Source organism: Physeter macrocephalus, chromosome 21 (genome assembly GCF_002837175.3).
Source record: "Physeter macrocephalus isolate SW-GA chromosome 21, ASM283717v5, whole genome shotgun sequence".
Taxonomy (NCBI): Eukaryota; Metazoa; Chordata; class Mammalia; order Artiodactyla; family Physeteridae; genus Physeter; species Physeter macrocephalus.
Window position 1 is genome coordinate 38538575 of NC_041234.1, and position 11544 is coordinate 38550118.

At 41.7% G+C, this 11544-nt stretch overlaps 1 protein-coding gene and 1 long non-coding RNA gene across 4 annotated transcripts in view; one reads left to right on the plus strand and one right to left on the minus strand.

The window, feature by feature from the left end:
• The window catches only part of LOC112062681 (uncharacterized), a 14557-nt gene extending 9274 nt beyond the window's left edge, over positions 1 to 5283 (plus strand). Inside the window, exons 2-6 of one of the 3 annotated variants that reach the window (XR_008616374.1) lie at positions 2029 to 2084; positions 2228 to 2341; positions 3023 to 3106; positions 3245 to 4133; positions 4954 to 5283. This is a non-coding gene — a long non-coding RNA (uncharacterized lncRNA). Of the gene's footprint in view, positions 1 to 2028; positions 2085 to 2227; positions 2342 to 3022; positions 3107 to 3244; positions 4582 to 4953 lie in introns of those variants that run through there. The other 2 variants (XR_008616375.1, XR_002890859.3) reach the window with 2 other exon arrangements.
• Positions 5284 to 6223: 940 nt separating this feature from the next.
• On the minus strand, positions 6224 to 10195 carry LOC112062683 (protein Abitram-like). The gene is made up of 7 exons (XM_024117659.1): positions 10099 to 10195; positions 8919 to 8970; positions 8676 to 8783; positions 6980 to 7031; positions 6604 to 6680; positions 6455 to 6524; positions 6224 to 6361 (listed from the first exon to the last, which is right to left on the minus strand). Exons 1-7 carry the CDS (start codon positions 10193 to 10195, stop codon positions 6224 to 6226), a joined length of 594 nt encoding a protein of 197 aa, XP_023973427.1.
• Between the last annotated feature and the right edge of the window lie 1349 nt (positions 10196 to 11544).

Consider the following 11544-nt stretch of genomic DNA (forward strand, 5'->3'; position numbering starts at 1 on the left):
CTAGAGGTAGATTTTATTTCCATTTCATGCTAATACTGTAGCAAAAGTGTTGGGCTAAAAGTTGGTAATAGCTAGTTTTCTAAATGATTTACTGTAATTGTATGTTTACCTGTGCACACAACACATGTATACTACAGATGGTGGTAGAAAAGAAGAGGACTTGCAGTAGCAATTTTTGGAGCTTTTGGGTTATCTTATTGGAAAAAAAAACCTTAAATATTATAGGGATAAAGTAGAATGGGCTTTGATAGTCACTAGATGCAATATTAAGTTTCAGGTTTTCCCAAATAGGTGCAAATATCGTATCAGCAAAAGAGCATCTCTTATAATGCCCTGAATGCGAGGAAAGGTTTTTGGCTTCTTCATTATTGAATTGGATGAATTATATTGATTAAATGAGATAACACATAAGAAAGCATCTGTCATAGGGTTGAGACCGTTACAGGTTCTCAGTACATGTTACTTTCCTTTTCTTCTTCCATATTACTGATGATTTAGGGCATCCAGGGAGAGACACATGTACTGAAATTCACCCTACTGCCCTACGTGTCTCCTGAAACTCCACATAGGCCTAGCTCTAATTCTCCTCACTTACCTGGAGGCTTAGATTGATAAGTGGATTACAAGAGTCCTTTCTTACTTCCCCTAACTCTCATGTTAGTCTGTTTGCCTCTCTAGAACCAAGGGTATTCTTGCATTTGAAATTTGAAATTTCTGTCACTTTATCAACTTTATGTATTTTCCTTTGGCATTCCCATGTGCTTTCACCTGAGCCTCTTCAGGAAAGGGATTTCAGCTTGAGAGGATGATTGTCAAAAGAGTCAGAAGAATTATAGAAAATACTTCATGTGGAATTTTCTGTAAAGTTGACTATAAGTGAGTTTTTCCCTTTTTAAAAAGTTGGAATAGGAGCTTCCATGGTGGCGCAGCAGTTAAGAATCTGCCTGCCAATGCAGGGCACATGGGTTCGAGCCCTGGTCCGGGAAGTTCCCACATGCCGCGGAGCAACTAAGCCCGTGCACCGCAACTGCTAAGCCTGCGCTCTAGAGCCCGCGAGACACAACTGCTGATCCCGTGAGCCACAACTACTGAAGCCCGTGCGCCTAGAGCCCGTGCTCCGCAACAAGAGAAGTCACCGGAATGAGAAGCCTGCATTGTTTTCCCTTTTAAAGGATAAGGAAGGATGCGAAGGTCTATTTGACCTTGAGTTCAGGTTATCCAATTGTAGCAAGGCTGTTGGAAAGGGAATCAAAGTTAACCCTGAAATTATTGCCTCTTTCTTCTTCATATGTTTTATCTAATTTATTACCAAGATCTATTATTTTTCTTCACAAATCACTCTCAGATTTGCCCTGTTCTTTTCGTTCTTGCTTCTGCCACCTAAAGCTCAGTCTTCACTTCCCTGGTATCTCTCACCCTAAAACATTCTGTGTACCATTTAAAAATAATCATCCCGAATATTCTAAAGTATTTTTCAATATTCTTTCCATCATCCTCTTCTCCTCACTAAATTGTACAATGTATGGTGAATAGTGAAAAAATATTTCCCTCAAATGGCTGGTTGAAGTATGTGTATAGGTGACAAATTCTATCTTGCTGAGCTGGAAGTAGGAATGTTCTAATGCTTTTGACCTCATCTAACCCTTTTGACCCCATGTTCCAAGATTCAGCACCCTCTTATAATTGGGGATATTATGAGATGAGCTTCGGATCCATCCAAAAGCCCAGGCATAATTTTTATGGCTAAGCATCAAATGTCTTGCGATCCTGCATGGTAATTGGAGGTGTCCCGGTGTAGGGGAGCCACTGCAGGGACTGATTCTGCACCAGGTCTGGGAAAACTTCTGAATACATTTAAACTCTTGTGTTTTCAGGTATACAACAAAAACCACAGCAGTTCCATGACAGACCTTTTATGTTTAGGTTTTATTTTTTACATTTGGTATGAAAATTATCCATGAGTGTATTTCTTACCAACTATCTAGACGACATACACCTAACTTAGTGATGTTTTTCCTTTCTACCCAGTTTTTGCTGAGGAGGGTTTGAAGCTTGCTTCAAGTGTGCAAGTTTTCTCAAAACAGGTAATGCACGTATCCCTGCCTGGTGCTGGTGGTGATGTCGTAAATATACACTTTAAGGGTATATTATTAACGTATAAAGGTACTTAAGGTTTAAAAGATGGAATTTCATTGGAGTTGTTATAACTTCCTTATTTACATTTCAGCTGAAAGATGATGATAAGTTTATGCTACTCCTGGAAATAAACAAGCTTGTTCTTCTATGCCACCAGCTCCAGACACTAACTAAGACACCTTTGCAGAATCAAGTGTTTCTAAAGGTAAAAGGGAGGGTAGGACATTCAGGAAAGCACTTGAGAAACTTTCACACTTCTTTTTTTTTTTATTAGGTTAGCTTCCAGCCCCTTTTTCTTCAAATAAAGTGTTAATACCCACAGAAGAACAATTTATTTCCATTTTTCCTGCCTTGCCTGCAAGAACCATTTATCATCTACAGTTACAACTGACCCCAGGAAGCAGTAGGTTCACCAAATAAATTAGCTTCGGGGACATGATTAATACCATAGCACGGAGCAGCTACCCTTAAATCCCAACATCATCACCTGACTAACTAGGGCACAGACCTCTCAGTCTGAAGGGATTCTGTTGTTTGTTTTAGGGAGTCTGAGTGCCAAAAAGTACAATGCAAGGAATTGCAGAGAAGGGGGTTCACTGCCACTATTTGGTGCACTTTGAGAAGCCTCTAAGCCGTCTGAAATAGAACAGGTTGATTTTCCATCCATCCTTCCTGGGGTTCCATGAAATTGGCATGAGACTTGGGCAACAGTCCCTGCTTCTGAGTTCTGGGACCATAGGTCACCAAGTCAGCTCAGATGCCTTAATCTACATACCCTTTGAGATCTCTTAGAAGAAAATTTTACCATTTTCAAAGTAAATAAATGATAAAGTCTTTTGAAGGCTTCCTTCTAAGAATTTGATTTGCTTGCTTTCTGTCACTATAGGTTGATCAGAGTATTACAAAGACAAGAGGCATAATGGCTATTTTCATCCCACTTCTCTCATTTTGCTATAAACTGCTGAAGAAGGTAAGATCATTTCTCTATCTTAAACTCACATTTAACAAATTAGTCTAAAGGAAAATGCAGAAGAAAATAGATACTATTTAATTTTACAATTTTTATTTTAAGAGTAAAGAAGAAACCAATTGTCTTAATTGTTTCCAGCTTCAAGTGGAAAACAATCGATGGATCTCAGTTACAAATAAAGATTCTGTGGATGGTAAAACTTGAGAAGTTCTTGCGGTCAGATCTCTGGAACACCATGTGGCAAAGCTGACATTTTTAGAAAGCAAACGATCCTGTATATTTCAGAAATACAACAATTTTGTAAAGAAAACAACCTGAAATCTTGCTTTATTTTCTGATCATGAAACTGATTGTGAAGCTTTCTGACAACTATAAATGCCATGGTAGTTGCTCTATTTCTAATTGCAGTGTGATTTTAAATGGGACATTGCCATGAATAGTGTTCTTTAAAAGGCAAACCAAGTATCCTTACTGCCTTCATGACAATTTAATCCAAAGAAGCTATTTTGAACATATGCTCACCTTTGGCACATTTGACCCTAACTTCCTATGATTTTTAACTTTCAGCTTATCATCTGGGACACTGATTTGCAGCAGAAGAGACACAGTAGTCTGGGTGATGCAGGGTTTTCCTTAAACCTGTGGACTCTTCTTCAATCCCTCTGTCCACTGAGTATGACTGGGCCTCTGCTGTCCCCTCTGTCACAGATCATCCATGCCAGGAGCACACGTCTGTTCTCTAGTAAGGGTTTCACAGATCACAGGAAATCTGTTGTGATGCATGTCCCTCCCCCACCCAAAAACACGGTCATGGAGCTCACTCCACGGAATCCTGGAGGAACTCACTAGGAGATGGTTTTAGTTCTTGTTCTAGCATAGCTGGCCTGGCTGCCCTGGATATTAGCTGCAATCCTAAGCCTATCTTACTGGCTTGAGAAGCAGTTTTTGTACTTCTCAGTAGTAACTGATGGAACAGAAGATAGAAGAGAGAGAACAATTGAACTATGCTCTTCAAAATAATTTCTGAGTAAGTATACCTATGTGCCTTTGGAATATTCTTTAAATAAACGACTTTAGTCTTTTTAATTTTAGGGTTTAAAGCTTTTGTTTTTGTGGGGTGGGTTTTGATTGAAGGATCTGGTTATAAGTTCTGTCCTTATGATGTAGTATAGTTAACTTGGTTTTGGGGGGCTTGTATCCCGATGCTTTGAAATGTATTTTGAAATCCAACGGGACTTGTCAGTTGCCAAATGGCAGTAGTTCTATAAGCTCGTCTGATGATCATTATCTGGGTCAGCCATCACAGTCAATAGTCACAAGATCCTGAAGAACCACAGTGCTACCAATTAGGTAGTCAATATTTCATTGAAGGAAACTTGAACTTACTGTAGGCCTTGGAGAGAAAATGGGATGCACTCTGCTTGGTTATGACCTTTATAAAATATTTCTTTATAAAAATCATCAAACATGATTTTTATTCCCTGAAACCAAAATATTCTGTTAAATTACAAAGGGACCATTTGTGCTACCTGAAATGGGGATTTGCTGGTTTGTGCTTACACTTTCAGCTCACAGCACTATCAGAGTAGATGTTTCTCTAGTTACTACCTGTATCATGTCTAGTGGGTAAACAGAGGGGAGAGTTAGAGTTAAAAGCAGTTTCCTTGTGAGTCAAAGATAATTAAAAAATTTTATTGACAAAAGATTTTACAAACCTCAAATGAGAATATTCTCTTATTTAAATACAAGTAGGGGTGGGGAAGGTATAACTTTTGACTTGAACAGCAAAGGATGATGGAGAACTAAAAGAATTTAAACTCAAGGATAATGGTCTTATTTAAAAACAGAAATGTTGGGCTTCCCAGGTGGCACAGTGGTTGAGAGTCCGCCTGCCGATGCAGGGGACGCGGGTTCGTACTCCAGTCTGGGGACATCCCACATGCCACGGAGCGGCAAGGCCTATGAGCCATGGATGCTGAGCCATGGCCGCTGAGCCTGCGCGTCCGGAGCCTGTGCGTCCAGAGAGTGCGAGTCCGGAGTCTGCACGGGGAGCCTGTGCTGTGCAACGGGAGAGGCCACAACTGTGAGAGGCCCGCGTACCACCAAAAAAAAAGAACCACAGAAATGTTTATATGTGTGTATATGTTGCAGCCCTTAAAGAAAAATAACAATTTTAAAAGAAGTCCTTTTATTTGAAATTCAATGTAAACAAGTATACAATCTTAAACCATGAATTCATAGTTTTTTGTTTATTGTTTAAATGATGTGAAAGCTTTTGTTCTGTTCAAAAGCATCTGTGTCTTTGAATTCCAGGAACTTCTCGGGAACTTCTTCGCTGGGTACCCTGTAACTAGAGTGTGAGACTGAGTGACCCCAAATGCACATGTTACTTCATACCGCATTATAATATTGATACTTCCATGTTAGCAAAGCCCCTTTCAAAGCCTTTTCACGTGTCCCTCATTAAGAAGCCAGTGTTACAGTGCTACATTGTTCAGACCTGAAGGCCAACCCATAGACTTAGAGAAGGTACACTCTACACCCTGCCTCTTCCCAGCAACCTGAGGGGGGCAGTTGGGGCAAAAGGGGTGGGACCAGACGTTTGCGTCATGTCACACTGAAGGAGACTGGGTAAGAAAGGCCAGTTGTTGTTTTTCAACTTCAAAGTGATGGAAAATGGAGGCAAAAACAATAACCATGACATAATATTCAAACAGAATTACATCAAAACCTAAGTATTTACTAACGGGTTACAGGATGATGGGTAAATTATTTTTACTTTTCTGTCTTTTCAAATTTTCCTCAAAGTGCTTTATTTGTTGGTTTTTAATCAGAAAAACGCCTCTCACTTGCCAGTTTTTAGAAAGAGAAAAGCAAAAGAAGAACAGAGTGAGTACATGGGCAGGCAGATCTGGGAGATCAAAGACAAAATGGAATCAAGGTTTGTTATGCAAGACAAAGAAGGAAAACTAGGTCAGGTTTTAAGATCAGGCCTCCCTGCGGATAGCCCAGTGTGAAGTGAAGGACGCTTCAGAGCCTCTGGTTCTTCCTTAGTGCACTGACTCATAGGCCAGGTAAGGATAAGAATGCCCTGTTGTTTTTACTCAATCTTAATCCTCATGAGGTAGCTGTTGTGGCATTGATGCATTTCACCACGACTTCTTCATACTGTTTTTGTGTCAGTAACCCTTCTGTTATGCTTTTACTTTCTTCAAACTTGGGCAACACAACTGCAGTGTAGCCTTCGGTGGATGGCTACAAGGGAAATAGAACACTTAATACTGTCAAAACGGTAAAAAATCAGATAAAAAGTATGTGGATGGGATCTTACTTCCCCAACCCTTTTACCTTCTCTTGAAGAATAGATGGCTTATGGAGAATGCTTTCATTCACTTCCATCAACTGTCCTCTAACACAGCTATTTAAAGAAAAAATTGCTTTGAAGAAAAATATTATCTTCTTTGTCTCTCCAAAATTGTGGTTAAAAAATAACTCACGTAGACATGGTGTATTCTTCTCCATCAGAGCAGTAAATCTTACACAGAGGTGCAAGTTCTGTTAGAAACTGTGCCCCCTGATAATAAAAGGGAAGAAAAAATTAATTGACATACATTTTCACTTTTCATTGTGAGGCAGCCCTCAGAGTTAAAATAGGATATATTCCTGGAATTAGCGTTTTAAATAAAAATGACTTAAGTACAGAAAAAACATTCATTTATTCAAATATTTATATAGTAAATGCCTCTATGGGCTAGGCACCACCCTAGGCTCTAGGGGAAAAAGCAGACTAAGACAAATGTGATAATAGGTAGTTTAGTTACATATTAATAATATATTTTATCTTAACTTATTACACTTTATATTTAACTGTACATGAGAAAGCTGCACATAGCCAAGTGTAAAGATTTCAAAAGGGTAGGAAAATCTTACCAATAAGCAGTAATATAAAATTGAACATTATAGAGAATGACAGAAATATTGTACAAAGTTACTTTAATTAAGATTCCTACCTTATTTTTATATTAGAACTTAATAGAGAAAGGAACTTCTTTATTAGGTCAATCACTAAGACTTTCTGAAGAAGGAATATTTTTCTAATTTAAAAAATGCAATTTGAGGAATATTTGGAAAACAGAAAAGTTTTAAGTAGCAGATACCACTAACTTACCCATTATCCTATAACCCGCTAGCAAATACTACATTTTGACATATGTCTGTTTGAATGTTGTGGCACGGTTATACTTTCATGTACTCCACTGTATGGATATATCTGGGGAGGTACTGACAAATATATACTGAGTCGGCCAAAGAGTTCGTTCAGGTTTTTCCCTAACATGAAAAACCTGATTGAACTTTTTGGCCAAGCCAATACAAGGAGGCTCATGGGAAATGGATTCAAGCATGTCTGATGAGTTGCTCTTTTTTCCCAGGAATTTTTACTGCAGTGAACATCTGAGGTCAAGATGCTGTTCTTTATGGCCTCTTTCCCACTCACAACATTATTAGACAGCATTCAGGTGTTACTGCATGTGCTTCACTCCTCTGCCTGTGGGTACTTCGTTTCAGAATACTAGTCAGTGTGACTACCCACTTTTGGGAGTGGTCCATGCTTTTTAAAGTCCACTTGCTTCTTGAGTGAGGAAAAATCAATAATCGTAAGGCAGGTTATTAGGGGCCCTCAGGGCTACAAAGGGGAGTATAAACAATGGTCTTCCAGAACACTGAGGGTAACTAGCAGAAACTCTTAGTATGAACTCAGTAAATGAAGGACCTAAATCACCAACTGAAACTTTCCTATCCAGGGGGTTTCTCAGGATAGTTTAGTATGGTATTGAGTTGTTCTTGGTGTGATACCCTCCTTTAACAATAAAATGTCCATCCTGCCTAGAGTTGTAGAGGGCAGAGGTAACATTGTCTATAACTAAACACTACGTGGAGGTAGAGGGTGTAGCTAGATGTGTATTAAATTGGCAATGATTTAGGAATGGGAAAAGATACGAAGCAAATACTGTATATTTTCTCAGATTGATTTGTTTTTTTCACTACCTCAGGACTTTTTTTACTTTTAAGTTCACATGTGAAAATATACGATAAAGAAGTATTGATCACCTACATTTTATAGAATTCGAAATACTGGCTTAACACAATTAGAAAGGACAAAATATCTTGTTATATTGGTATTAGAGTTGTTCTTTCAAAGGCCCAGCTTCCCCATCCTTCATCCTGGAGATGATAGGGATGGTGGCCCAGAAGATAATATGACAGATAATATACCTTCTGAAATACCTCATTTATTTGGCCTGAGAATTTCTTTAGAGTTTAAGTAGTCTTAAAATCATCTCTAACTGCCAGGGAAGTATGCTGAGCATACATTTGCAGTAATAAAAATGGAGAAAATGGGACTGAATTTCCTTCCCCAAAAGGGAAGAGGACTAGAGGTGTTTAGACAGCACTGAGGAGGAAGAGAGAAAAGTAAGACATGCTGGTATGTACAGGACACCATCTGTGTTTCTAGCCTAGCCCTCTCCATGGGCTTGGGCAATTCAGTGGTTAGGCACAGGCTGGTTACTTGAGGTAGCAGCCGACTGAGGGTGTGGACCTCCATTTGGATGTTTGGGTCATCAAGTTTATTTGTTTAGAGTAGGCACTGAAAGACTCATTCTTGTCAACCAAACTCCTACTATAAATAATACCATCTCAGTACAGTGGAAGATCATCTTTTAATGAATATTTATTCAATACAAGACCGTACCAGGCTACAATGCCAGAAAAAATATTTTTTTTGATAATTTAAATTTCCCAATTTGCTTACCGGTTAGAGTGTTGTAGTATACAGTGGTCCTCACAGGGTTTTCCTTTGACATCTAGAAGAAATGAATGAGTCTGATGGCTGTTCAGTCAATATTTACTACCACTGTCTAGTGCTTTCTTTGGTTCATAGAGGTAGTTAATTATGAAGGCTGGACACATACATCACTGGTATCCCTTCATTACTCAAAAAGATATATCTAAAGGCTTGCCATAAAGTATTTAAAATATCTGGTCCAGATGGAATCATTCATTCAATGTTAAAATGATGATTAACTCTTTGCTCCACCTTTTTTAATCCTCACTTTAAAATGAGTACAATCATTATTTCTAATAGAAAAAAGTGATTAGTAATGTATTCTTTATTTAATTTAGTAGCATGTTTTGTTGTTCTATTTTAGAGGGATGAACTCATCCTGGTTGGCCCAGGACTGTCCTGATCTTAGCTCTGAAAGTAATGAATTCTGGAAAACACCTCAATCCAGGGTAAACCGGACGGTTGGTTACACTAAGTCTGGCTAATAAAACGTATGCTATTGTAAAATATTTCAATATTGTAAAACATGAGTACACCTATTATCCCTAAATGAACAGGAGGAAGTTGGGTTAGAGGAGGTTCCCCAACGATGCTCTCATCACTGATATTTGCTGGGCACACAAAGCTGTACAACAGGATACCTACTTCTAAGTGGCAAATGTGTAATACCAGCGACTTCCTTTAAGTAAAACTGTTAGATGCTGCTTTCTAAATGCCTCTACTCTAACCCACCCTCTTCTCTCCATCCCTATGCCTCTACCTTAGTTTAGACCGCTACCATTTAAATCAGTTTATGTATCGCATCTTCTTGGAGGACGGAGCCCCTCAAATCCCTTTAGGCACTCATGGAGATTGCAATCCAGCTCCTGCCTCCCTCGGGGATCTCACCTTAGTCTACCATCTTCCAGCAAGCAACCCACCCTCGTGAACTCGCACTGCGCTCGCCCTACCCAGCATGCACCCTGCTGTTTTCCAAGTCTTTGCAAATGCCATTCTCTTGGCCTACAGGGGAACAGAGAGATCAAGTTCCTTCTGATGTGGGGAGGAAGCGCTGGGGAGGGCGCTTGTGGCTTATGATCTGTCATCATAGTTCCTATACTGTCAGACAAATTGGTCCCAGAGGAGACTGACATCATTCTCCACTTACCCGCTTCGTACCAGCTAGTGAAGTAACGATCCAGAAGCGAGGGCACCGCGGGCTCCGCAGCCAAGGCGGTCTCAGGGGTCTCGGGCTCGGTAGCCATGGCGAACTCAGGTGCTGCAAACCCCGCCCCCTGGGGACCTGTACTCTTCCCCCCCCCGCTTGCCTCGGAGGAAGGTGTCGTTCTTGCGTGCAGCCCGGGACACGCGCTGTGCAAACGCGCGCTGCTCCCCAGTCGCCACAGGCTCCACCCACCGCTGCCACTTACTGAGCTTTGGGGTCTGACGTCAAAGCCGGGCTCAAACACAATAGGCTAGTCAGTAGGATGTAGGGATACCCGGCAGCGGCAAGTTCCGCGCCTCACAAATCTTTGCGGGGCGACGAAGCAGGCAGGCTATGGCCTCGCGGCGTCACTCGTGCGCTGCTCAGCGCATGTCGGGGTATCTTCGCTTGTGAGTACGTGTTTCGCCGGTCGCCCCTCCGCCCGGCTTCAGCCACTACCGGAGGGGGTCGAGTGGCCCGGCGGCTCGGAGACCCAGTGAGCGTCGCGAGAGCTCAGACAGAAGCAGCGGACAGGGAGAGGCCGCTGCGCAGCCCTGGGCGGACGCACCGCTGTTTGGGGGTCCTCAGAGCGCAGCATAGGTGAGCGTTCGAGCGACGTAGCTTGGGTGGGGGCACGGAAACGGGCCCTGTCCGCCAGAGGGTGTCCTGATGAAGGAGACCCTCTAGCGCCCAACCGCTGCCTGCTGCTGGGCTGAGTGTGAAGTGCGTTCTGACCACCTCTGCCCTCCTTGAGTCCTCTTTCTGCAGACTTGCCGCCTGCTGCACCCGCGGCCATCAGTGGGCTCTGCGCGGCGCGGCAGGAGGGGGAATGACCTGCTGCTCCCCCAGCTGCACACTTACCCAGTCTCCGGATTCCTTGCAGTTGCCTACAATACCGCCGAACCGAGTAATGCACCAATTAAAGCGCAACAATGCATGATAGAAGGTGACGGTAGTAGAGAGAAGTTCAGGTACTGTGCTGCGAGTCCCTTCTCGCATTTGCAGCTTCTCCTTGGAGGTGTTGTCCTTGTGCATTTCCATGTAACGTGGTATCTTATGTGGCCCTCTCCCCGTTAAGCTGTGACCTCTGAGGAGGCAGTGACTGTCAGTCATCTCTTGTCCAGACTAGCACTTAGCAAGTGCTCAGTCGGTATTTGATGTAGGCCACAAACCGGATCGTAGGATTACGTAGTATGCAAAGGATTCAAACCGTACACTGACAGGCAGGGCAGTTACCAGTGAATAGTTTACTGTGAAAGTGTGGGCAAAAGGGAAGCAGACACACAGTTTCAGCTTGGAGGACAGAGAAAGTAGGAATGCCATGTCCCCAGAGGGGAAAGTAGTTTGGTGGAGAATAGCAGGTACTTCATTTAACAGGTTGCATTTGATGTGCTTTTGAGAAATCCTTGT